Here is a 27,739-nt window from a genome sequence, read left to right as displayed (position 1 = left end):
GAAAAAGATTACAAATTAAACACATTATTAAAAATAAACGTGCTATATATTCTGTGAATGCTATCCACAAAAATAGTGGGGCATATTTGATAGCCCAAATCCTTATGGGCTTTTCTTCTGGATTTCATAATGGCACTATTTCAAACCAATGTTAAACTATGTAGTAAGACCTCTGTTCTGTAACTTAGTGACATGCAAACACATTTGTGTCCATGTCACATGAATTGTTACAAAGAGGTGTTAACTTGGAAATAGTATTTTTTGCCCTTCAACTGAAGACCGCTGCTCTTGGTAAGAAACATAGCGGAAAATAGCATTGTACTATTTTGGCTCATAAAATAAAAAGCAGTTTACATGTAACATAAACTTCTAGTAAAAATCTCAGTAATGGAAGTATGCTACAAACTTTTTAAAATTTTGTTTTGAGGTCTGTGAGCATGATTAATGGAGAACTTGTGGTTTTGGTTTTTAAATTAGATTCTTGTCCAAATAACAATTCCCTACCCACAGCAGGGGTCCTGTTTCCATTTGGTCTTTAAGCATTTAAGGAGTACTCAATATTGCAACATTTTTCCATATATAGATCCATTTGGCACTACACTTCCCTTGCTCCAGCTGACTTCGTGGCACAGTTGCCAAAAGTCCTTTGGGACTTGGCTAAAGAAGAACTCTCACAACATAAAAGCAAACTGCTTGTTTTTTTAGCAGCAAAGGAAACTCCTGTTAGTTTTAAATTAGTCTTGAAGAGCACAGCTGCTCTCCCCTGTAGATCTACATTAGACTTGTTGAATCAGCTTGCTTTTATTCCCTGTAACAGAGGTCCTGATCTGCAATTTAGATTTATTCTTGCTTCGTTTCGACCTTGGTGGAGGAACAAAAGCTGTGGTTTTGGCAGATGAGGTTACATGAGATGATCTTTCACCCTGCTGTAGCAACAGAGCATCCGTTGCCTTTCATCTCTCCCTTGTTAGGAGAAAAAGAAAATTGAAAGAGTACAAATGTAAAATGTTACACCATGTCTCTTCAGCTGTGTGCAGGTGTAACTTCTCAAGAAGCTGGAAAGAGTTTCAAGGATTGAATTGGATGGGCTCCTCTGCTAAGGAGTATTTGGAGCAAGCTGGGGGCAGCTCCCACTAAAAATCACTGATCTTTATTGCTTTGCTACAGCCTTATTTTGAATGATGGCAGGGAGTGCAGTGAGCCTCAGAAAAGGAGAAAAGTGGGTTTTTAGTGGCTGCCTGCTTGTGGAGATGCCCAGTGGTGCTGGAAGAGTGGGCACCGCCAGGGAGCACTGTATCCTTGCCAGACGAGAGCGGAGTTCTGTGCCCGTTTCTGGGTTCCTCGGTACAAGGAAGCCAAGGAGCTGCTGGAAAGGGTCAGTGGAGGCCCTTCAGGGGTCTCTTTTAAGGAGAGACTGTGGGAGCTGGGCCTGAGAGAGGATCTCATTAGTGCATATAAATAACTCAAATGCGCATATAAATAACTCAGATGTGGATGCCAAGAGGATGGCGCCAGAGACAGGACAGAGAGCAATGGCCATAAACTAAAACACAGGACGTTTCACCTCATCATGGGGAAGAACTTCTCTACACTGAGGGGGCAGAGCACTGGAACTGGCTGACCAGGGAGGTCGGGGGAGTCTCCCTCTCTGCAGGAATTCCAAACCCACCTGGACGCGTTAATGCAGCACTGTTCGTGGTGACCCTGCCTTGGCAGGGGGCTGGGCCTGGATAATCTCCAGAGATCCCTTCCATCTCTAACAATTCTGCGAGAGCGTTCCAGATGGGAGCGCCGACCCGCAGCAGCTCCCAGGCCGCTCGGGGCCGGCGGCAGCCCCACCCAGGTCCGGGCGGAGCCAGCCCTCTGGCCCTCGGCGGGGCGGGGCGGCGGCCCGCTTGCACGCCGGGATTTGCAGTCCGCCCTCCCTCCTTCCTGCCCGCTCAGCCGGCGGGGCCGCCTCTCTCCTTCCGGGAGCGCCGCTCGCCCGTTGGCGGGGACCGGGAGCGGCGTTTGTTGACTTCCTCGAAGGCGGCGGGGGCGGCGCCCAGCCCCGGGAATTCCCCGCGGTGGCGGAGGCCGAAACCGCGGCCGGGCCGGCGGGCTGGGGGCGATGGGCGCCCGAGGGGGCCCGAGCGGAGACCGCGAGGGGCGGCGCTGCCTCCCCGCCGAGCTGAGCGCCCGCCGCTGACCCGGCCGGCCGAGCGGGGCCCGGACAGGTTGGTCCCGGCGCGGGGGGAACGCGGGGCGGCCCCGGCCGGGGCTCCCCCGGCGTGCTGGGAAGCTTCGTGCCCCGTGGAAGAAGAGCGACTCTCCCCGGGAAAAGAGGCTGGTCTTTCGTTTCTCTCCTTAAAATAAGAGTCGTCCTCGTATAAGCCCAGAATTTTGAGGGTTGGAAGGGAGATCATCTAGTCCAGCCCCGGTGCCGAGGTAGGGTCACCTCGAGCGGGTTGCGGGTGACACAGGACTGTGTGCAGGTGGGTTTTGAATGACTCCAGAGAGGGAGACTCCACGCCCTCCCTGGTCAGCTTGTTCCAGTGCTCTGCCTCCTTCTTATGAAGTTCTTCCTCATGTGGAAGTGGAACTTCCTGAGTTTCAGAAGGAGCAGCCTCTTCGGTCTTGTGCCGTGTCCCTGCCCAGTCACGCTCGGCCGGAATAAGGGGTCAGTCACCCCGTGGCGGGAGGGTGAGCGAGGCTTACAGGTGCCGCCAGTAGGGTGGGCTTGGGCCTCGGGCAGCCTGTTAGCCTGGCTACAAAGCTGCCTCTGATCGAGTTGAAAAACTGCGTGAGTTCTTGGAGCTGCAGTTTGTGCCTTGGTACAGAGCAGTCTGGCAAAGGAAATGAGCAAACTACGGGTTTGCTGTGAAAACAGAAACATGATAGAATATTGGAGCTGACAGGAATACAGGTGCTGCAGGCCGTGTTAGTTTGGAAGAAGGAAGTGTAGTTGTGTATGCTAGTGGTGCTTTAAACATATAAAAAATTGCCTCTTGAAATCCTACTGTTTCACCTGGTAGGGAAAAAACCCTTATCTCCTTAAATGAATTGGTCCCCTAGCAACTTAGATGTGAGTGTCAGCTGTTCCAGTGAGTGCTTTTAGGAGTTTTGTTTCTTAAGGAATCCTTTCATTTCCCCACTGCCTTTCACTGTATATATGCAGTAAAATCAGTGTGCTGGAAACAGACTCTGGAAAAAGCGAAGTTAGGGGAGAATTATTGCCAGGACAGTGAAGTCTGCTCTGGACTCCAAAGGTCAGTTTCTCTTCTGAGACAGTTTTCTGGGACATGTTGTTATGGGCTATGGGAAACTTTCATTTCCGGGATAGTGGTGTATGATCACATGCTTCTGCTGCAAATAGTCCAAGTTATCTGTTCCAACATCTATTTTAGAGTTTTAGTAATTCTACTAAAATTACTGTAGAAACCAAAAGAAATCTAAGATTATTACTACTTTTTGTTCTTTGAATAATTGCTGTTTAATAACAGCACTTTTGTTAGAAGTGTTTATCAGATAATTGTAGACCTATAGCTTAAGTAGATGATTTTTGCCTCAAATTTTAAGCAGAATTTTTTCATCTAAAATCTCAATGAAGTCAGAAGGCAGAAAACACTGGTTCATTGAACTCTAAATTAGACTGTATGAAGGGTTTACCCACCTTCTCACTCCCAACACCTGTGTTTTTTGCTAAAATTTATAATTATTCAGAACCTTGTTTGCTGCATTTGTGGTTTAGAAAAGTGTGAGTTGACCATTACCCAAGTGCTAGCTAGGTTATGCTTTACAATGAAAATTAAAGAATAAAAAGTTTTTCAAAAGAGCAAAGAGGGTGAAGTGACATCTTTGTGCAGGAAAAATGGGAAATAAATGAGAGATAGTTTTAAGATTGCCTAAATTTCAGCAAGTATTCTACTTTGGTTTTCAGTATATCTTTTATATGTGACACTCAAAAGGTGGGGAAAGTGTGCAAATTATTGGTCAAATAAATGAACAAACTACTTAGTGTACTCAGGGCAGAGAAACAGAATAATTTCATCTCACAGCATTGGAAAATCATAGAGTTGCAAATGCAGTAAAATTTGTTTGTATTATTTCAATAGATGCATTGAATTGGAGATTGTGCACTATAAAATGTTAAATGTGGGTTGCCTACTTAGGAAAGTGAAAACTCCCCTGTGACTGCACATGCTATTCATATGCTTTCTATAGAACAGAATTTGAGGAAAAAAAGAGAACATGTAGAAGGAAACAATAAAATGCAATGTGGGTTTACCTTTTGATATATGTTTTCATTCTTCCACAGGGATTTTCTAGACAGGGGAAGTGTGACAGTCCATCTTGAATAAAACAGTGATAATGAGATCCAGTTTGCTAAGATGGCAACGCTAGGATTAACAAAGGGGTCAGGATAGGGACCAGCTTGGTAGGAGTCAGTGGGGAGTTCTGCTGAACTCCATACCTGTGTCCATTATCCATGGTTCACTTTGGACTCAGTCTTATGTTTTTGCTAAATGTTTATACTATACTTGCGTTAATTAACTAATTTACATGATTATACAATTTTTTTATGTGGAGTTCTTTGTGTATGAAACTGTAGGTGCAACTAAAATTTGACAGGACCTTTGGGGAGAAGAATTTAAGCTTGAGAGGGTAAGTGAAGCATAAATGGCTTGAATATTCGAAGTCATCCACTTGGAAGCTGTTAAGTGGAACTTAGGTTCAAATTACCAGGTTTATCTGAAATATTGCCATATAAATCTGAATATAGGATTTTAGAAGACAGCCCAAGTTGAAAAGAACCTGGCAAGATCATCTGGTCCCCTTGTAAAAGGGAGCCTGAATCAGATTTGCTGGCATCCTGTCTTGGATGAAATTGTGTCTTGGAAACCTGCAGATGTTGTGTTAGTGAGCTGAGGATGAGCAAGGGCCATCGGTGAGACTCACTTGCCTTCCAGTGGCTGTAACAGGTGAGGCACATTTCCACTTGAATTAAAAGTTAATACAATTACAAAAGGCTTATCACTGAACTTGTGAACTTATTGAATTGTAATTAATCTATTGAATTGAATAGGAAGAAACTTGTGATTGGGAGGTAGGACCTGTTGTTTGGTTTACAAAAGAACATATGAAAAAAAAATCCAAAACAAATCCTCTTAACTTTTGGAAATAGTTATTCCTTATAAACCTTTTGAAATGGGAATGAATGAACAGCAAAAGAAGGGTTTCAATAACCTTTCAAGATACTTATATTTGGTGCTAGAAATGTTTAACAGCCAAAAGCCATTTTGGTCCTACTTAGGTTTGTTTGACAGCACTGCTTTTAATTACTTTCAGCATTAAATGTAATAGTTTAATAAACTGGATTACATGATGCTGAAAGGATAATATTTTATTGATTCCTACTTCTGGGTTTTTATTTTCCCCCTTTTCAGGTAGTTGTCAGGGAGAGTGATTATTGTGACAGCATCCACAGAAAGGCAGATTGAATACATTACATTGAGGATGCATAAGGTTTGCAAATTAGCAGTGGAGGTACTGGAGTCTGACACTGTTCAGAGAAAGTAAAATTTATCAAGCGCTTTTGTAATAAAATGGGCTGTTTATTGCTTTTCTGGTCCTTGTGAAAGTAGATTATTTATTGTAAAAACCTTGAGATTGAAAAAAATTGCCTGTTGTACCTAAGGAGATTTTACTTGGCTTTTGTAGCTTCCCCAGATGTTCGGGATAGATGAGCTGCGGTGATGTGGTGTGTGAGCTCAGAGACAGAGAGTTTCCATTTCCTGAAGGCAATAAAACGAAAGCGCTCTGGAGCTGTGATGCAGCTCCCATGCTGACGTGTTTCTGAAGGAGCACCCAGTGCACTGGGACTCGCTGGGAGGGTGCTGGGCCTGTGCACTTTGGCCATATGGAAGCATGAGCAGCGGCCAAAGCAGCAGATGTGGGTGTGAGCAGCTGCTGAGATGTGTGAGAATTTTTATTACTCTTAAACGGAGCAAGTATGTGTAAAAAGTGATGCCTTTCTCTGTAGAACAGTCTGTTCACAATTGGAATCAAAGAGAACCTAAGATTTCTGAAGGAGAGGTGCAAAGTGATGGATGCTTAAAGAGACTGGAAGTCTTGCTGCTTGTTTTAACATCTTGTGTCATATGCTCCAAGTACTGTGTGGAGTTTTTGATGCTGGCTGCAGGAATTCTGTATTATTCCTTGCTATGCTGAAGTGTCTTTAAAAAAAGAAAAAAAAAAAACAGTACAGCTTTTCTGAAATTAAGGTGAAGGTTGTAACATGCTCGCTCAGCATCCCTTTGGTTCAAAGGCATTTCTTGAATTTAAAGGTTTTTTTTATGTTTACATGCATTTATGTATACCCTTCTCTGTACAAAAATTATGCTGTTGTTATCAACAGCTGGAAGCTGTTCATATTATACTTAGGAAGTCAAACCCTTCAAGTCTGGAAGGCAAACAGGAAAACAACCATCTTGAAATTATTTGCATTTGGTATTTGGAAATATTTTGAGAATTGTTTTATTCTCTTTCAAATCAACTGTTAGGCCAAAATAAGAATCTGCTTCATACTGGGAAAAATTTAAAGTAATCCTGCTTTTACTATCTCTCCTTCTGATCCGAGAATAAGATTAGCATTTCAAACTACAGAGCTCTGTTTGTGCAGTGGTCTGTTTGCTATTAGAGCCTCTGCATCCCATGTTCCTCATATGTAGAATGTGTTTTATATTTAACTGCCTCCCATGGTGTTAATGACTAGTGTTCTTAAAGCTCTTTAAAGAGAAAAGCTGTGTTTCTGCCAAGCATGAAGAAGATATGGGAAAACATTATTTTGCACAAAATATTCAGTGTATTGAATCAAAGCTGTTCTATAACCTATGTTGAGCAACAGAAGTGGTTCCTGTTTGTTCTTCTGTTCTTCACATTGTGTGAAAGAAAACTTAGGTGGTGCCACCTCTTCAAACTCACTTGCTTACAAACAGGGAGCATAATTAGTCCTGCTAGAACTTAATGCTGTTTCCTATGAACAGTGTGTTCAGGTTGGGGTTTTTGTTTGTAGGCTTTTAAACATTAGTTAGTTAATACAAATAGTAGTACTGGTACTCATTTAATGTATTTTGTTTCGGACGTAAAGATTAAAGTCCTTTTAAGTAGGCTGTTTTAAGTGTGCAGATCATTCTAAAGTGTAAATTAAATATATTTATCACTGCAAAACACTTAGCTACTGTGCTGAAGTAAAGGGAGTAAAAAGTATTAAGAAGACCTTTCTTGGAATGGGATGTGTGGTAAATGGGATTGTGAAGTTTGCCTTAAGGAGGCCGAGATGGACATGAGTTGTATTCAGAGACATTAACTTGTCGGTATATTACTTCAAATATTTTAGTGAGAAATCTTTCACCTGAACCGGTTACCGTAGGACAGATTATCTCATGAATTGCAGCTCCAGAGAGGTCAGTATTCACTCAGGTGTTTCAGAATGTCAGCTCTGAGGCATTTTCAGCAGTGCATACGAATGTGACTTTGAATTAGGAGAAGTCAAACAGATTAAAACAGGGCAGAAGTCTGTGGCAGGACTTGGTGAACCATCCTGAAAGACCTTCTGGCATCCTTCTTCCAGATTTGAGGAGCTATAACCTGTGGAATAATCAAAACACTTATTTGATTGTTGCTGTCAGTTCATATTTTTAAGATGAGGTAATACAGTACTGGGGCATCTAAATTTTGATTCCTGTCCTCAGGTGAAATCAAAGACTACAGCTGGAGTCGGGGATTTCTTACCGACATTTCTTTTTCTATACTGAGGGTTTTTGTCTATCCTGACAGCAAAAAAAGCTGGGTGAGCTGTGCATTTCACCATGGCCTTTTACAGTACTGCTGATCTTGAACTGTTTAATGGCAGCTTGTCATCACTTAGTATGCAATACAGTTAATCAAAAATGTGTATATTGGATTTTTGGGAACTGTTATCTTCAGTGTAGAAATTTAGAAAAGCGTGCAAACAAAGTCCCTTTGAATTATATGGAATTAAATGCTTCTCTTCTAAATAATCTCCACTTCTGGCTTAGAGAGCAGCATCAGAAAACCAGAGTTGAATAATCCTATAAACTAAATGAGATCTTTCAAGTAAAAAAATGTTAGAGTAACTAGTCTTCCGAACAGGTGCAGGTTAGGTGTGTATTTGTATTTATAAAATAGTATTTGTGTATACTGAGTCTTATTTGGAAAGTGTTGCTCTCCTGGAGGCTCATAAAGGCACTTCTGGTTAACAAAATGCAGAATAAATATGGTCCTGTTTTCCCATATTGCCATCTCCTGGTAGCACTGATGTGTGCAAGAAATAGGGAGTGTATGATGCTCAGGTTTAGGAGCTCTAGGAAAGCATGGGGACAAAGATCTCTGTTATGTACAAGGTCACAAATCTGCTGCTTTCTCTGAGAGATAATGATGAGCTGTGACACTTCTTTAATGACATTTGAGTTAAGTGTTCCGAGAAAAGGAGATGTGTTGCCTTGAGAGGGCAGGCTCTTGGGAATTTGATGGGATGGGTGACAAGGCTTGCAGAGCCTTTGGTGAAATGGGGGAGGATAAGCTGGTATGTTATGCTCATCTTGGAAGACAAAATGAGCAATTCCTTCAGTCAGTTAATGCAGTTTGAATGATGTGGTGCTTTTGGTCAAGGTCACCTTGCACATGGAGTGATACTGTGCTTACAATGAAAAGGAAGCAAACCTTTCTTGCAGGGTTCTTTCTACTTAAATATCACAGAAATCACGGAATATTCAAGGCAGAACAACAAGCAAGGGAAACTTAGGCTACTTTTTTGTCAGAATGCATCAAACAACATACAAGGCATCTATTCACCTCCTGAACATAACCATTAAAAGGAGTTCAGCTTTGGTGTGTAGTATTCTTGTCTTTTTTTCACTGTTGAAAAACTCCATTGCTGTCTTATTTAGTAGAAATGAGCTGTCACAGTTTTTTATCATGTTGTCTAACTGGCTTGGAGCAAATTGAGACAAATGTGATAAGAGCACTATTGTTCAGCAGTAGCTGTACTACAGCTCTTCATAATGCTGCACTCTGAAAGCTTTTCAGCATGGTGAGAGAAATTTGACCATACAGACAAGCTCCAGGCCTTTACTTCTTGTAATCTATAAACAAATGGAAGTCTAGTATCTATAAACAAATGGAAGTTTAGGTTGAATTCAAATAGCAAATACACAGTAGAAGCAGCAATTGTGACTGTGGTTTTTTTTTTTTCACTAATGCCTGCCTTTGCTGCAAAGTTCTGCTGATCAAGTCGGTTTTCTGTTGAAGTAAGTTTTTCCTGCAGTACAAAAAGCTGTCTTCATTATGCTCAGTTCTTTCATTCCAGCATTTCTGTTGGTTCATTAGCTAATCATGAGGAACCTAAGGATTTGTTGAAGGGGAAAAAATAAAAGTCTGCTTTTTGTAGAAGTCACATCACTAGTTTGTTTCAAGGGCAGTGGTATTATCCGGCACTTAATAGCATTTCTTAGTACTGCATATGAATACAAGTAATCTTGATGTTCATAACTAAATGAGATGTGTCTGGTTTTGGTTAGTTGTTTTTGCATTTTGGAGGTTGGCTTATTTCTAAATAAACCCCAAAACTTGTTCCAGATAACTTGTAACTCTTAAGGAAAATGCTTTTGGGGGTTTTCTATTGAGAGCTGTTGCTCAAGAAAATACATAGAATTTCTTTAAGATTGTATTTTCTTTTTTGAATGTTTTGCTGTGCCTGAATGATGGAGGTTGTAACAAAAGCTCAGTGTAATGTCTACTTTGCATTTGTCATTCACATGGATCTGCCAGGTATTTTAGAGTGACACTTTACTAGTGATCAGATTATTGTCAGTTTTCTCCACACATATTGAGGCAGATCATGTTACTGTGCATGTTTTCATTCTCATCATATTTTCAGTCAAAAATTACTGTAATTGTTCAGAAGGAGGTTTTCTGCTGTGACCAGGGAAAGAATAGCTACCCATACAGTCTCTTTAAGGACTAATACAAGTGTAATTTAAGATCATTTAAGATTATTTTAATGTTTTGGAAAAATATAAGTATTTGGATTCAGAAATAAAGAGGCTTTGGCACTTGTGCTCAGGAACCACAGGAGTTGGTTGATTTGTTGGAACTGTACTCTTTTACTGCTCAGTGCCGGCTTGCAAAAGCTCAGATATAATATTCCTTTGGAGTTCAGATAGTTCGTACCAGCCAAATTCTACATTGGTGTTGAGTCTTAATAAAAATGAATTTGAGGGTTCATACATCTGATAGGTACTCAAAATATTTATATCAAGTAACGGTGAAATGTGTCTTTTCTAAACAGTGTATTTTCAAGGTGACATGGATTTCAAGATTTTTCGGCAACATTAAGATACTTCCTGATTATTCAGTCTTGTCTTGTCATACTTAGACAGAAACACCCTGCAGTATTATTTTGGAAGGTTTTCAGACTCTCTGATGAATTTGTCTTTGTGAAAACTTAGCACTTATATGTCTTTTTAACAGCTGTCATGGAGGAGTTGGTAGAGGATGACATCTGTATTTTGAACCATGAAAAAGCAGACAATGCTCACAAGAGAGACAGCGATATTCCTGTTCCATCCTATAGTGGAGATGAGTCTGTTGCCTCACACTTTGCACTTGTCACTGCATATGAAGATATCAAGAAACGACTGAAAGAGACAGAGAAGGAGAACTCCTTCTTAAAAAAAAAAGTGAGAATTTTAGAAGAGAAGGTAAGAAAATAGTTGATATACCAGTTTCTGGTAGCAGCTTCTTGTTTGCTCCTGACTGGATGGCAGAGAAGAGGGTTAAGGATTTGAAATATATACTTGAAATAATTTCCATGTTAAAAAGTTTTTATAAATAGTTTTATTTATTTAAGTGAAATGCAGTTTGTTCCTCTGGTAGTGGAGTTGTGTCATACTGGCATTTTTGGTTCTCACTGGGCACATATATGATGCAATGCAAAGACAGTGGCTGATTCAGACAGATGTCTAGTTGCATAGAATTTGTCACTGTAGTTTGGGTGCCACTTCATGGTGTTTATTAGCTTGGGCACATGTGACACAGTATTGTTGAACAGTGAGGTGCAAAGCTTGTAAATTATCAGAATCCAGGAACTGTGTGTCAAAAGACCCTTAAGCATACCAAAATGATAAGGAAGAATTGGTTGGTAAGAATATCCAGCTAGGTCTAGCTAATCACAGCCTCAAGTGTGAAATGCAAAGTTGAAATGCCTAACATAGATGTTGGCTGGCTGGTTTTTGATGCAATAATTCTGAAATATAAATGAATATTGGAATTTGTTTTATAAGCAGTTTCTCATGGCCATAAACTAGTGAAGTTCATTAAAGCTAAAAATTGACCGGGGCAGGTTTTTCTCTCCAAGTAAGGAATGCTGTGATGAAATGTATGTCCATTGTTCAGCATTGAGTGTCTTTGTACTGGAGAAGTTCTTGACTTTGATAGATTGCTTTCTTATATAAGATGTAAAGATAGATCCTAGTGTTAGAGCTGAGACATTATTTAGGACTTTCTCCTAACTATGCTACTGACTCTTAAAAGCTTTCCAAGTGTGTATTATTTTGTGGCATTGGAATGAAGCACTTGAGTCACACTTGGCACAGCTTTGAGACACTTATTTGGGAATTCTTGGTGAAGACAGGATTGACTTTTTCTCAGAAAGGAAAACCATCTCAAGACTGTCTTTATGTAAAGTTTAAGGGGATGTTGGGAATAGGAATAGAGCTTTAGACCTGAACCATGCTGAGTGTAACATCTTTTATGTTGTTACTCAGAATCACAATAAACAGGATTTGACCTTGACAATTCCTTTTGTCTTGTGTGTTTTGGTTTGGCCTGGTTTAGGTTAATTCTCTTGAAGATGCTACTTTGTTTTCTGTAGAGAAAACTTTTTAGTATGTGAATACCACTAAAATGTTTCATGAGGGAGGCCAAGGCTGTTAGTGACTTTCAGTCTTTGTCAATAGCTAATGTACCTGTATGCTTAAAAAATATATGGGGAGTTACCCCTTTGGAGTCTGTCATTTCAGCGTTCATGGAAACTTCCAGAAAGCTTATTAAGGCTTATGTTCTATGTGAGTGGCTTTATTAGGGGGAGAAAATATAAAGGACAAAACTTAAAAGGAATCATACAGATAAACAAAAAAAGCAAAGGGCAGAAGCTTCCTATCTGTCTTCCTGTTTTCCCATACTTTCTTGCAAGCAAACACTTTAAAGAGGAGATATTTAAGGTAGATATGTGAGTGTCAATGCTTCGTTTTAGTAATTTCTTTTGTGTGACTCCTAATTTTTAAGAAAATATGTGAAAATCTGTTGTGAATATCTGCAGGAGGTACACATAAAGGAAGTGTGCAGGATAAAAAGAATGAAAAGGAGAATGCAATACTTAATTAAAACAAGAACTTTTAATATGAATGGATATAATTTGATGTAAGACTTCTTTCTGTCTTATTAAAAACACTGAATATATTTTAACTCTGTTCCCCTTTTTCTAGCAATCCAGTGGGTAGTGGTTATTCTGCCTTGCTTGTCTTTTGCCATAGCAGGCAGTAAGATGGTGGTAATCTCAAAGTTAATAGATATTTCTAAAATTATTCTGCTTTGGCTTTTTGTACATTAATAGGTGGGAAAAAAATCTTTATTTACATTATGAGGCATTTAAGTAATTATGTTTGGCTTCCTTTGAACTTTCTGTTTGTTGTGCATTTATATGCTTAAAACTCCTTTTTCAAAAAGCAGTTTACATTTTTTTGGAGCCTAGAAAAAATATGATTAAGGGATTATCAGTGGGAGTAATGATAACTTATGAATGGTTTTTAAGTACTCATAGGAGTGAACTCATAGCAGTGTACTGGAAAGTGTCCCTGTCCATGGCAGGGGGGTTGGACTAGGTGAGCTTTTAAATGTCCTCTTCCAATTCAAACTACTCTATGATTCTATAAATTAGTGAGCATTAAGTATTGTTAGAGATTTCAGAATCTGTAGACAGCCTTTGCTGCACTTTTGTAAAAAACACGGCCTGTATCAGTGTATTTGACTAATTTGTTATCTAAACTGAAAAAAAAAAAGGAAAAGCTGTTAGATTAATATGGCAAGCTTAAAATTTTGCAGTTCCCAGCATCACATAGAAAACTCCTCCCTTGTTCTGTTCCCTGTGTGTTGCCCGTTCAGGTGCTCGGCTCGCGGGCGGAAGAGGAGTGCAGCTCGGTTGGGCGGGAACAAGTCAACAAGGCCTACCAAGCCTTCCGAGAGGCCTGCATCGACCGCGACCATCTGAAAAGCAAACTGGAAAAAATGGTGTGCCTTTTTAAGTAATGGCTTCAGGGCTTGCTTTATCAGCACTGCATAGTTAGTACCTGTTTACTCTAGAATGAGCTTTATATTCTTAAGATCTGTGGTGTTGGTTTTATCACCCTTTTAAAGTACATGACGATATTTTCTGTAGAAATAACGATTTAATGTACCTCAGTTTTATTACTGGGCTAGAATAATGTTTAAAATAAAAATCAAAGTAATATTTTTTTGTTGTTGTATTTGTTCTAAATTATTGAATTGTCTGACATGATAGAAAAATGCCTCACAAATTATTTTGGATTGGGGTTTTTCTCTCCTGAAAAACAGGCAAAAGAAAGTGCGGAATCCTTGAAAAACTTGAATGAACAGTTGCAATCTAAAGAAGTAGAGCTGTTACAACTAAGAACTGAAGTGGAAACTCAGCAAGGTATGCATTTGGTTACTTCATCTTAAGGTATAGTTATGTAGTTATGTAGTGGTTATATTGTGATCTTGGGGCATGAAGAGGCTTAACCCTATACAAGGGCAAGGTAAGAGAGGCATGAACAGCACTGAGGTACTTTGAACTTGTCTTCATTCTCATGAATGGTGACACGTATATTCTGAGGCTGCTGTGTCCTCCCACCCTAGGTGACTGACAAATTTGAGAAATGGGCACCACCTAACAGTTTATAGGCTGGGTCATGTACTTCTCTGGACCCCAGCACCTTTTCCTCAGAGCAGGGCAGAGGCCTGGTCAGATATGAAGATCATTCAGTCAATCCCACTTCCTCTGGCAGCTGCAGAGGGTCCAGCATATTGCTTTGTCTTGCTGTTGGATACAACAAATACAAGAGGATGTTGTATAGCAGCAGCTGCAGTTGCCAACAGTTACTTAGCTGGCTGGGAAATGAGGGAAAGTAGAAAGATGTTAGTTGTAGAGAGCCTGGTGAAAAGAGGAAGGAGAAAATAACTCTATATCCTGGCAATTCCAAAATCCCAAATCCAGCGTCTCTTACTGCAGTTTTAAACAGTGCTCTGTATGTGATAGATGCATTAAACAAAACATCATGGAAGGAAAAAAGTCCTTGATTAGTTTAGTTACAAAAAGATGCCATCTGTATAGAGTATGGACTGACTTCAGAGTATGTACAAGTACAGTAATTTGAAAGGCACTTTTGAGTATGGCTGTGCTTGAATTTCATTACTCTCCAAGAGGACCTTAAGCATGTATGTAATGCACTACTTCAATTGCACAAATGTTTAAGCCTAGAAAAACAAATTGCAGGTAGTGCTAGTATCACTGTTGAGGATGTCATCATTTCAGGAGGTAAGAATTGCAGGGTTTGTAAGGAGAGCTCTGAAAATGTGATGATTTCCTTGTTTGTAATTCAGTTTTACTCATAAGTGGACTCTGGGTACCTTGCTTTAAAAAAAAAAAGAATCAGTGTAACTTAAGGCTGTTTAAACTATTAATTCTGGAAATAAGCGTACCACGCAATTGAAAACTTGCGGCGTCTCTTCCTGTCACATTCCTTCTTTTCTTGCTGTCTCACTGATGCCCTGCTACTGATCTGATGGTAGCATCAGCTTAAGTTGCTTCTTACCTTGTGAATTGCTTCAGTCGAACAAGATTTGTGTAACTTTTATGCTTTCCCCTTTTGTTTGGATTGTATCTTTTGTTCTGTGTGGAACTTCTTGATGTTAAACTTGGGGAAAACGTAATGGCAAGTGATGTAATAATACAAATCTGAGGACAAAAAGAGTCATGTTTTCAAAGCATGTGAGAAGTATGCAAGTTGGCATATATGATGTGTATTTGCCATAAATGGATTTTTTTATTTCCAGTGCCTTTTTGTGCAAATGTCCAGTGCATTCCTAGAAAGTAGGGCTCCATGCTTTAAACCCAGAAAATAGACCAGTAATGCCAACAGCATTACCAGTGTTATAATTCCCTGTTGCCATGGACTCCAGTTTCTCCAGAATATAATGTTTTTGTAAGACATGGGCTGATTGAAGAACATCTTGCATATTGAATTATGTTCTTTAGACTGAGATTGGAATCTAATTGTCTTGTTTGTCTTCTTCACAGTGATAAAAAGTCTGAATTGTACTCCGGCTAACTGGGAATTAGAGAAGCTGAGCAGTGACCTGAAAGTGCATAGTCTGGAACAAGATCTAGAAAAACTCAAGGAAGAGTGCAACAGTCTCAGGAAGGAGTTGCAAAATTCCAAGCAGAAGGTACCTTAATTTTTAAGGAATTTTTGTATTAATGGTTTCTTTTAAATCCCAAGGTCAATCAAAATCAAGGGTTAACAAAAAGATGACGTATATATGAATATTAATATCTTGGTAAAATTAACCTTAAATATTTTCGTAGACTGTCATTTTTCTTGGAAATAGGGACAGGCTTCTCAGGGAGGTGTTCATGGCATCAAGCCTGTCGAAATTTAAGAAGTGTCTGGATAACACTCTTAATTAGAAAGTTTAGCTTTAGGTAGTACTGCAGTGAGCAGGGAGTTGAACTTAATCCTTACAGGTCACTTCTAACTCCAGATATGCTATGATTCTATATGGGTGAGATTTCCCAGCCATTGCCCATATGATTTATGATTTTATGCTTTATGATTTTTTATAAGTAGCCACTGAAGTTCTGTGTAACCTGGGCTGCTAAGAAAGTTTGGGCCAGAGCTGGCCTCTATTATTTTCATTTTTTTTAAAATAGCAACGGGATGCTAATGTTTAAAGATGTCATGAACTTTGTTTAAGGAGGTACGGCACTTTTCTTCAGGGTAGTTGCATGAAGCTTATCAGGAAAGTTCCTCTTTTGGCACCCTTCCCTGCCATTTCTGGGACAAGTATCTGTTCTGAGGGACACATTTTGTAACCTAGGCGTTGTTAGGATCTCAAAAAGAAAATTAAGATAGCAGTAACAAAAAGCACTAAGTTATTGTCTAGTGCATTCTTTCTTCTTTCCATCTTACCTTTGATAAAGGTACAGTGCCAGTCTCTAGGACTCTGCAGTCACACTGAAGTCACACAGTGAATGTAAAACATTTAAATGTGATTGTTTGAGGAGGCAGACTGTTTTACATTCCTTATGGTCATTAATAGTGATGATTATATAATCTGGAATCACACAGCATTTGCGTGAGTCTGCAGTTTTTCCACTAGGTGGGGATAAAGCGTGTGAGGTGTTCTGTTAACTTCCCTTACTGTTGGTTGTTTCACTTGGGTCTGGAGCTGTTTCAGGTGCCTTCAATAACTTGTAAATCTGAAGGCCTGCTGTAACTTGTGTGAAGTTCTGTTGTCTTCGGGTAACTCTAGAACGGAGTAACAGCTGCATAAATAATTACAGATTGTATTGTGACAGTGAATGATGTCAGAGAGAACAGACTAAAATAGCATTTGTAAGGAATACTGCATGTGACACTGTTTAAATAATGTTTATGCCAGCAGCTTTTGTTGCACAGAGCAAATACAGGGAACAGCTTTTTGTTTAGTTTTGGGAGGTTTTGTTACATTGGTTTTGGGGGGGGGGATTGTTGTTTTTTTGCTTGTCTTTAATACAATTTCTTCTTGATCCTGGTAACTGCTTAATACAGGAAATAAAGTGCATGTTTTCAAATATGGGGTAATACAGTGCAAATTTTTTATGCTATGAATTTAAACCTTTGGGAGATGGTGATAAAGCTCAGGAGGGGAAAATCTGTCAGGTGAAATACAGTCAAGTGTGATTAATGGGCAATGACAAATCAGCATTATTTCAGCTCAGCTGGTATTTTCATTATTACTTATTTTCATTACATTAGCTAATGAATGTAATAAGTAATAATGAAAATGAAAACAGGAAAACATGTTTTCAAATGTTTTCTACCTTAGGCAAGTGTACGTTCTATTTTTTGTACCTTAAGATATTCTTACTCAAGTTTAACATTGTAGTTGATGCAGCATGTACATTAACAAGTTGCTTGAAATATGTGCAGCCTGTCTTAAAGCCACTGTAAAGGGATCAAATCCATAACAGCTTTGGCTAGAGGGGATGATAGGAAAGGGAACATGGAAAGAAGGGATATGAAAGGGAGGGAGCTCATCACAAGTGAGAGTCTAATAGAAGCACAGCAAACAAAGTGAGTCCAATGTTTGATTTGTTAAACAATCCTGGTAAATTCAGTGTGGCTGCCTATATGTGCAATTTTAAAGTAGTCTTTCAGACTGAAGAGATAAATTATTTTCTGTTGTTATTTTTAAAAAATTAACATAAATTATTTTCTGTTATGTTATAAAGTTATAAAATGAACTTGTGGAAGTAAATCTATACTGAAACAGCTTCCTTTAAGTTAAGGATCTTTATATACCATGACATAGAAAGAAGAAAAAAAAAGACTGTTTAAAAAGCAGAAATTGAGAAAGACTTTTAATGCCCATTTAAGAAAGTAATCGATCTCTAATTCTGAGAGTTCATCTGTTTAAAGAAAGAAGAGTATGGAGGTGGCTGAGCAATGCCTTTGTATAAGTAGGTAGTTTAAGCATTTCTTAGTGGAAATTCTTAGTAGAATTGAAACCCACTTTTGAAACCCACTGCAGCTAACACAAATGAAGACTACTTGTGAATTTCAGTATTAGGCAAATTGGAGTTTCACTGCTGTTGTTTGAGAGAGAAGATCTGAAATCATGTTCATTCATTCTCTGTTTTCCTTTCACTCTGTTATGCAGGACCAGGCTCAAGAGGAAAATCCATTACATGGAGACCACCTTCAAAGGCAAGACATCCAGAGGTATGAAGTACTTCAGTTTACAGAGGGACAGTTGTTTGAACAAGTAAATTATTCTTGCTGACTCTTTAGGTGTGACATAATTTCACTGAAAGTCTAGGTATAGTTATTTAGCAAGATCATTGTAATTTTTATTTCTTTGTTGTGTTTGTAGTTCAGGATGATGATGAATATTTATATAGTTATGCCTGTTGGTGCACTTACAGCATTTTCCACCAGAGGGAAGAGCAGCCCTTCACAATGCCAGGCTTTAGTGCAGTGGGCCTTGCTGCTTCCTTGGGTGTTGAAGAGACTTTTCAGCCAGTGAAAGAGAACATACAGACCCTTCCCATCATCTGTTCTCTGGTGCAGTGAGGCTAACAATGCACACACTGCACACAAATCACACTTTGTCCTTTCACCTTGACTGGATACTTATTCCTGTGGTTCCTCCTGGAGCTTTGCTGTCAGCCTCACACACCTGATAAAAGATGTTCTCTCAACACACAGCAGTTATCTCTTTGATCACTGCTCTGAGTAAACTGATCATTTGATCAAATAATTACTAATCAGAGCAGATATATTCCATCAAGTGGTGCTCAGGTGGCAGCCATCTAAAAGAGCATAGGGACTCTATAGTGTTTATTGTAATATAAATACTAAACAAGTAATAAATATGTAAGCCCATCCAAAAATCTGTGGAGGAAACACGCAAAAAACCTCCTATGAGAAACATTTGTTGTAGCAAGCAATCCTGCTTTTTATAGGAAATGGTGGAGGCATTTGCCCCTAGTTAACTTTCTAGAAACTAGTTACTTCATATTTGTGAGCAGCCTGCAAATCTGACTTTAAATTCTCAGTGTGAAAATCTAATTTGCTGTACATTTAAACAGGCTGTCATAGTGAAGGTTCATATCACATGTTAGAAGGCAGGGAATTCCAGGCATGGGGAATCCTGGGTTTTCAATTACAAATTCCATGAAAATTAGGCTTTGCAATGGGATTCTAGGCCAGTATTCACAAAAACAATTAAAATCAGTTGCATGTGATTTAAGTGGAATTCTGGTACCTGCAACCCTTTGCAAGATGCTTGTAAAACTGCTAAATGCATTTTAAAAAATTAATTCAAGAACTTTCCTTCTGGTTGGTGGCAGATATTTGAGCTGTCCCTGTATTTGCCACTTCTGTGTTAAATATTGGACAGTTCTGGTTTGACATAACTGAAGTTTTTGATCTTATTTTTTAGACCAAAGCATAAGAATTAAGGAAGTGTGGTTGCCACATCAGCATTCAAATTAAGTTGTCATATCTCAAGAGTTGAAAGAGCCAAAAGGAGTCTGCAGTAGAAAGGCCACAGGTTTAGCTGAACTTCTTGAAATATCAGTTCTGAAAATTTTAACTTCCTATTAGTCAGAACTGCTGACACTTAACACATTATTTATTAAAATAACACCTTCCTATATTTTTAAACAGAACTTTATGCATCTGAACTTTTGTATTCTGGTGAAGTATTTCTGTGGATAGAAGTTCTATTTCTTTGTTTGAAGAGAACTCTCTTATTGTTGAGTTGCATAATAGCCACTTCTCAGAGTGATTTTGAACACATTTGTGCTTGATATTTCATGCAGGAGTGATCCTATATTGCTATTTTTGAAGGATAGTGTTACATACAGTTATAAATCTTATTAATTCTTACTCATCTCAGTAGCTTGAAATATTGAGCTGTTTTGAAATAAATGCCTTTAGTGAATGTAGTGAGGAGGAAAAAATTCTGGAAACTCTCGTCTGTTATATTTGTCTTCAATAAATGTGTTTTGGTAGGATGTTAATCATTAAAAAAGCATTAAATCATTGCATTCATGTTTAAGTTGAAGTAACTACATCCTTATGTCTTTGAACACTAAGTTAATTATTAATCAACATAAATGTGATATTCAGTGAGCCTTTGCTAGAAATTTTACCAAGAAACATATGGTAATGCTGACTTCTTTTTTCTCCTCTTAATTTTCTTAGCAGTTATTAACCTGAAACATCAGTGTTGGAACAGTGCTGCTGTTGCTAAATATGTTTCTTCTATTATGCTGTCTTAGAGAATGAATTGGAACACTATTTTTTACACTGTCTGATCAGGCAGTGTATTAACACAAATTGGAGGCCTTGAATATGAAAGAGTATATTTTAGATTGGACTCTGTGTGTATGCTCAGTTTGGGTCTCAGGTATTTAGTCTGAATTCAGGGTAGCAGTGTGCATGGTATAAGACCCAAATACTGGTTTTTGATTATTTGAAATAAAAATAAGTTAGTATTACTAGGCTCATAATATGTGTTGGGGTATGTGGTCATTTACTGAAAGGTATTCAGAGTTAACGCTCTGCCTTTTTTATTACCTGGTGTCATTTTATTTAAAGTATTCCTTTGAGATGACTAATTTTATTGGAAGATGGTTAGTTTCAGATACTGAAATGAAAAGTAAGCTTCATGTTTCTTTCCTTTGGAGAGTTGAAATTATTATTATTACCTAGTATGTCAATATATAAAGCACTGTATATTGCAATAGGTAAGAATCAAATTATATACAAAGGTCCATCCATTTAAGGTAATTCTCAGTACTGTTCAGTCCAGTTACAGTTAGGGTACTCCAACAAAATTTGCAGAACAATTTACTAACTGTCAACACTTGATAGGCATGTTAATAGGCTGCTTTGGAGGCAGCAATATTTAACTTGTAATAAATTTTTGTTTTGAAAGTTTGCAACAAACCTATTGGGACCTGAAGAGAGAAATGTCCAATTTGCGTGTAGCGACTGACAAGCAAGCTGAGGTCCTACGAAAACTGAAAAGGAACCCACCAGGAGCCAAGAAAGGCAAGTCAGTGTTGGCAGTAACAGACCTTACAAACACAAACCATTGATACAAGCTGTAGCATTTTAAAAATAAACCAGCTATCATATCTTATCAGAATCTCATCAATTGAAGTTGATAAGCTAGACTGTATTATGGTTCCAGCTTCCCCATTTTCTGCTTTTGCTTCTATCTCATACTGGTCAACTTCACACATAAAGGTGTTGCTGATGTGTTTTTTCTTCAGTACTGTATTCTGTTCCCCTTGTGGCTTTTTTCTCAGTCAAGTGTTGCTTATGTGCACAAGGCTGAGGTGTTAAGTTTACTCGTATTTGACCTTTTACCACAACTACTTCATATTAGGAGGGAAAAAATCTTTTTGCAAATGCAGTCTTATTTTCCCAGTGCAGAATATATGAAGTATTAAATTTGCAACATTTTAAAATCAGACTTTAAAAGAATGAAATTCCTTATTGTTCCCTATTTCTTTGTATTTTATTCAGAAAAGTTGTCTTTTCTAACAAAATGCTACACAGTGTGACATTTTCTGAATGTCAGAATACTGGGGAAACAAAACTGCCTTAAATAATTTCAAGGGTTAAATATTTTTCACATAAAGTATTTAAATTTTCCATGAGCACTTCATCAGACAGTTCTTCTACTCCATGCATATTTTTCTCTGAATCCAAATGCTAGACTATCAGGCAAACAAACTGTGGTAAAGAGTTAATTTCCTTTGTTTTCTGCTCACTTCTATTGTGATCTTTACCGTGCTCAGAATACTGGTGGAAGACAGTGAACTTGGTTACAATGTACTGGTGACAGTCTCTGATGTCCCTGTCCATTACCAGATCAAGACATTTTGTTTCTAAACAGCTCAGTGAGGTAATGACAGGATTCACCTCCCGAGCAGTCCCTGCCTTTGTGGTCAGCAGTGACTAATGATCACTTTGTCTCTGGTACTTGGCTGATACAAACTGTCAACATTTTGTAGATTTGGCCATATTGTTACCAGGTGAGTCTGTGTTCCTATAATTCTAAAACATGTTTGTCAAATAACTGCAGTGCAGCAGAGAAACTGGGAACTGAATGAGTCTAAATAATCTTGGATCTGTCAAGGTTTGATGTGATCACATACAGTCTTTATGTCCTTACTTTTAATTTGCAGTTACCTGTCTTGCCACTACACAACTACTTACTTTTCTCTTCTCCTTGGTGAGGAGACTCATTTTCTGCAGTTCTTATGCAGTTGTTCATCCACAGCCACAGAAGGCATTCTTGATTGATCAGGAAACAGTGGACTTCTGCCTTTTCATCTGTAGACTTTTTTCAGTAATTTTTCAGAAGTATGTGAGAGTGGTCTAATCTTGGTCATCAGCCACACTTATGAATGCCATGCAGATACATCTTTGCTTATATGTATAGACAAATCTTGGCTTATGCAAAATATGGGTACAATTGACTGAAGCCTTTGACTTCCAATACCTCTAGTACTGACTTTTGGCATTTACAGACCAGCTGCCATTGTCAGAGGCGCACTAATTCTGCAGAACACGTGTTCATTACTTCATGTGGGACATGAACAGTATCAGTTAACATGTGGATTCTACTTAGAATGTAGAGAGGCATTTTATGTGTTATGTATGGAGGAATTTTCAACAAATGGATGTGCTTGTGGGGTTTTCTTTTTTTTTTTTTTTTTGTTGGTTTTTATTTGTGTGGTTTTAGTTGGTTTTTTGGGAGTTTTTGTTTTTTTGGTTTTTTTTTGGTACATTTTCAATCTATTTTAGTGGATTCAATTTTTCTCGAACTTTTAAAGGTCTGTGGGCCTCTAATTGCTTTTTACCCCTGCCAGCACAAAAATGCCAAATCCAGTGCCTTGCATGTTTTTCAGACATGATGCCCATGGTGTTGGAAGGTGGTTTGGGCTGACATCCACAAATTTTAATTTATTGTGACAAACAGAAGTTGTATTCTTTGACCAAGATACCAGCTTCTTTTTCTGTCCCTTAAGAACAAAGGTTAAAAATTACAATTCATGCTCAAGATTAACAGCTGCTCTAGAAAGCTATGTAAGATGTGAGTTTTAACTCAGGAGGCATTAATCTAGTCTGATTACATGTTTATGTAGATTATCACTACAAAACAAAATGACCTGCTTGTATTTGGCCGTATGTTCAGATGTGTGTTGAAGGTACAGCTCTTCCATTTCTGGTAGATCCTGTTTTGTTTCAAAATCCTCCCCCTGCCTAACAGTTTAAAACTCCTCTGGAATGTCACATAGCTGAACATTGCAGTCTGTCACTTTACTTTTGAAAGTCAGACAAGAGAACCTGTGAACACCACGTGTTTCCCTCTTACTGCTTCATAGGTAGTGAGAATTTGGGTTCTGGATGGCACAAGAACACAGCTTGTTAAAGAATCAGTAGAATAGGGAGCAGCATTCAGTCTTCTGCATGTGGATGATTTCTCCAGCATGTGAAAATGGTCTCTGTTTCAGCATTCATTTCAGTCTGGTCAGAAAGATCCATCAGTTTATCTGTGTTGAAATAGGAGTTGGGAGATATCCTTGGACTTGGGTGTGTTTTAGACATTATGATGTCAGGATTTTGGGTTCATCTTGAGACTGGTGAGGGTAATATGTTGTTTTTAGATTTCAAGTAGTTACTGAATATGGTCCAAAAACTTGTGGCTTGAAGAAACTGTGATTAACATCCCTGCTAGACTGTAGTACATTTGGGGTACGTGAAAAATGCATTAGATAATGTAATTTTAAAATCTTTTTTTATCTTCTTCCTTCAGCTGCCTGTACTGCACCAGTGCAATGTGTTGACTTGAACATTTCAAAGGTGAATCTGACATCTGGGGTAGTGTATAAAAACCTGTCACAGAACGATAAAGCCCTCGGCAATGCTGTGTCTCCCCCTCTGCTGAGAGATGCCCGTGTCCCATCAGAAAGGGTGACCCTACAAGCTTGGACAGATGAGAGACCAATTCCAGCTGACAGCAAAATGTTTCAGGAACACCATTCCTATGGAAAGAGCTCTCTGGAAGATAATTCCTGGGTATTCCCAAGTCCTCCAAAGCCCAATGAGAATATGTTTTGGGAAATGAAAAATAATCCAACTTTGTTAAACTGTCCAGCAGATTACCTGGATCAGTGTAATCAAAACTGTCTGCACAAGAGTTAAACAATTTTTAGAATGAACTGAGGCATTTTTGGAGTGATTTTGAATAGGCACCTTAATGCTCGAACTTTTAAGGAGAGAAAACAAATTGCTTGAAATGTTCTTTCTTTATTTTTAATTCTAGTTCCAAATCAGAAAGCCGAGTCTTCCTCTGCTGTAAATCAGGAGTGAGTTCCTTGATGTTAAAGCTGTGCTGGTGTAATGTAAATACAAAAAAATCTAGTATGGGGCCTAGATAGTCTTGTACTGCAAATGACATACATTTGCTAAAGGTTACAATGAAAAGTGAGTTTGTGGAATAAAACAAAATAATCCAGTTCTGTATTTGTTTGCTATTTGTATGTTATCAAGAAAATACGTGGCATCCAATGTTAGACCTTGAACCAGCTCTGAGCTTATATTTTGACAGTGTTCTTTTTCAGAATAAGGATAATATGAAGAATTGGATTGTCTTCCTTCCTCCTTTCAATTAGCTTTGATTCCTCTGGTTTGTAAATGCATTTTTCTGTAATATCTAACTAAGAAAGGTGAGTGTGGTTTGTTTTTTGTTCCAACCTTGATTTATATGAGACAGTGGCTGGAGAAGAACCAACCTTAGGCTATGCTGTTTGATTGCCTCATTTAGGGCTTGATTGTGAAAGGTGAAGGACCTTAAGTAAAGTTGCTGCTGCTGCCCCCTGCGAATCCTGGAGGTTCAGCTTGTTTCCCTCAGTTCCTGCTGAAGGGAGCTGCTGTAACTGCAGTGCTGCTGCCACAGACCCAGCGTGTTCACAGTGCACTTTTCCATATTGTGCCTCCTTTGCACAGCACCACAACTCTGACTCTTCATTCCTGTGGTAGTGAAGGCTACTAATTTTTCTTTTGTTAAAGAAACAAAGCCTTAATTTAATCAGACTTGGTGTTGTTGCATTGTTGATATACAAAAATAAGTATTTTTGTGGTGTCTTTAGTATGCCACTGAGAACCAGAGCTATTGGAATTCCAGCTACCTGCTGTATAGATTATGGGTGTCTAAGCACTACTTTTTCATTATTTTTTTCCTCTTAAGGCTATGAACTGTTTCTAGACAAGTATAATTTATGTTTTTGGGGTTTTTTTGTAAACTTCTCTGCTTCATATCTGGCTTAATACAACAGGGTTAAGTGAAATGTCTCGACTGCTCAAAAAGTTGAAGAAAAATGCATTGTATTTTGGATCCATGATACCTAACTTGTAATGGGCAGGAGGATATTTAATACTGAATACGCTATTTACAAATGTGTGGGTGGGTGAAGTATTCAGCTTCACAGATCCAGCTTAACATCAAAGTAATAAAAATTAATTTCACAGCTGTTTAGTAGCTAATTATCTTAAGATGGTTTGCAAATACACGGGGAGGCTCTGGCAGTAGCACAGCCATAGCAATGATGGGCTGTAGAAGCGTTAGGAGGGTGCTGCTACGTGACCTGTGTGGTTCCAGACACCCTCCCCTGCACAGTAAGCGCTTCACACAGAGCCCATCTTTCACTTTGTCTGTCAAAGGCAAAAACAATGCCTTCCACATACCTTCTGTAGTACAAACAGCATACATAAACAATGTTTTCCATTCACCAGATATTGTTTTTATCATTCTATTATCTTGCTCACGTATACGGGCTTGTCTGTGATTAATGGAAATGGTGTCAGATGCTGGAATTTATTCTGACCAATGAACACAGCTGACTCAGGGGAGTACAATCTCTTGGAAAGTAATAGAACAAAATCCAATATGCATAAAACAAATCCAAGTCACTAGGCTTTAGCTGATAGAACCAACTACCTATGTAATAACAAAGAAAACATTTCTCATGTGGCTGCATAAGCTATATGGTACCTAGTTCTAATGTAGTTTACTTTTGGGGTCCCCCACCTCAGTATTACAGAGGTTTTTTTATTAAGGAATGTAATATTCAACAGGCATTAATATGATTTGTGCAATGAAGGAATTCTACTGTGTAAGATATTAAATAAATTTATTTTTGTTTGAAATTGGTTTCACTAACAAATCTCCTTTCCGTATGGGGCACAAATTTTTTTGCTGAAGTTTTAATTCCTTTATTGTGTATAAATGTTATTCCAAAACCAATTAGATTTGAGGTTCATTGCTTTGACTCAAGGAAAAAATCAGCCATCTGCTGTAGCCTGCTTCAGCATCTTCTGTGAGAAGTATCCTTCTGGATGTTGAAATCTGAAGGATTTATTTACCTTTGATTACTTGTTTCAAAAGGTTCCCAGTCAGCCTGTCCTGTCCTGTATGAAATAAAGACTTTCTGTGCAGAGCCTGAGAATTTCCAGGTTTTGCCTTTGACCCTTGCTTTTATATTCTGTGCTCCTTCCCAGGCAATGTTTGATGAGAGGGACTTCAGGAGTGCTGCTGCTAACTAGGGAGAAGAGGGACTGATGCCAGAGAGTTTGCTGCAGGCAGCATTTCCAATCCAATCACTCACTGCCATGTCCAGGCTGTAACATTTGAAGAGGAAGTCCCCAGACCTGGAGTCACTTGGGAGCTCGCTGGCTTTGAAGCATCTGTTGGGTCTGAAGCTTACAATCAGATTTTGACTGAAGATGGAAAAGTCATTTAAATCCACGCCACTAGTGGCTTACAGTGCTTTTTCCATTTTCAGAAGTGAAATTTTTTCATCAGTGACAGCAAATTACATGGAGAAGTAGCTGTAATAATGGGGTTCTGGTGTTAGTGTGCCTGTGTTACATAAAACTGTATGGAGTAAGGACCAAAGTTCTCAAATAATTATGTTAAAAGACCTCAAGAAAATTTTAACTTGAATGCAAACTTTGAACATTTTAAAACCGCCACCAAATTGACAATTTTTAATTTAAGAAATCACTAACTCCATTTAACAGAAATGAAAGCCAGCTTTTGGGGCAGGAGGAGGTTGTTGCTTTGCACATTTAAATGATCACACGGCAACCTGATGATTATGTATTTGGGTATTTGGTGAGTTGGATGAACCTTCTAATAACTTACATGTAAACTTGCACTGTTTGGTTAATTTTAAGTATTTTTAAAAACTGTTGTAAGTTTCCCTGCCAGTTTATTGGTGTACAGCTGATGCGAACTATCCACATTGAAGAAAGCAAACCCCCAAATTAGCTGTGATGCATTGTCCAATTTTTACAGCTGGAAAAAGACAAGAGCAGCACAAGACATATGGTGGAGTTACAGTAAAACAAAACTCATTCCAACTAATGAAACACAGGCCCATGTAAGTATCACATGAACTAGACTGGTGGGATAAAGCAGATTGAATTTTCTTCCAACACCAGCTTGCAGCAGACTTTGCCACTCCTGTGCTGAGACAGCTGCAGCTTCAATGATGCTGTGGGCTGGTAAAGGAAGAATGAAGAGCTCTGGCACCTGACTGACACCTCTGTTGTTTTCTGATCTCAGACAGGCCCTGTGAAGGACAGTGGTCGCAGAGGTGCACGGTGTTTCCCTGATTCTCTGAGTGTACAAAAGGTCATGTAGGAGTTTGAGGTTTTTAAAATTATTTTTTTTAGGTTTTATTATTTTTTGAGGGTTTTTTTCAGGCTTTTGACCCTTTCTTTAGGGAGAGTGGTGTTACTACTTGCAATTGTATGAACATAGAGCA

The 27,739-nt window shown here is 38.7% G+C and overlaps 1 protein-coding gene across 5 annotated transcripts; it reads left to right on the top strand.

Annotated features, from left to right (window-relative positions):
- The first annotated feature begins 1,983 nt into the window (after positions 1-1,983).
- Positions 1,984-25,438, top strand: AZI2 (5-azacytidine induced 2). 5 transcript variants are annotated; one of them, XM_064704681.1, is made up of 11 exons: positions 1,984-2,216; positions 3,158-3,248; positions 4,592-4,644; positions 4,763-4,961; positions 10,534-10,763; positions 13,225-13,350; positions 13,675-13,774; positions 15,419-15,567; positions 18,043-18,104; positions 20,830-20,945; positions 23,725-25,438. In XM_064704681.1, the coding sequence occupies exons 5-11, from the start codon at positions 10,539-10,541 to the stop codon at positions 24,111-24,113; spliced, it is 1,167 nt and encodes a 388-aa protein (XP_064560751.1). In that variant the 5' UTR covers positions 1,984-2,216; positions 3,158-3,248; positions 4,592-4,644; positions 4,763-4,961; positions 10,534-10,538; the 3' UTR covers positions 24,114-25,438. The 5 variants fall into 5 exon arrangements, with proteins under 5 accessions (XP_064560751.1, XP_064560752.1, XP_064560753.1 ...); XM_064704682.1 differs by lacking the exon at positions 3,158-3,248; XM_064704683.1 differs by lacking the exons at positions 3,158-3,248; positions 4,592-4,644; positions 4,763-4,961 and adding an exon at positions 9,282-9,311.
- Positions 25,439-27,739: the final 2,301 nt, after the last annotated feature.

This window comes from Zonotrichia leucophrys, chromosome 2, assembly GCF_028769735.1.
Source record: "Zonotrichia leucophrys gambelii isolate GWCS_2022_RI chromosome 2, RI_Zleu_2.0, whole genome shotgun sequence".
Taxonomy (NCBI): Eukaryota; Metazoa; Chordata; class Aves; order Passeriformes; family Passerellidae; genus Zonotrichia; species Zonotrichia leucophrys.
The sequence above is the reverse complement of the archived record's forward strand: the minus strand, read 5'-3'. Positions and strand labels throughout refer to the sequence as shown.

Coding starts and splice junctions, on each gene's coding strand:
- AZI2 (XM_064704680.1), top strand. CDS start 10,539: ATGGAGGAGTTGGTAGAGGATGACATCTGTATTTTGAACCATGAAAAA. Junction 13,351..13,674: donor AAAGCAAACTGGAAAAAATG/GTGTGCCTTTTT, acceptor CCTGAAAAACAG/GCAAAAGAAAGTGCGGAATC. Junction 20,946..23,724: donor CCCACCAGGAGCCAAGAAAG/GCAAGTCAGTGT, acceptor TTCTTCCTTCAG/CTGCCTGTACTGCACCAGTG.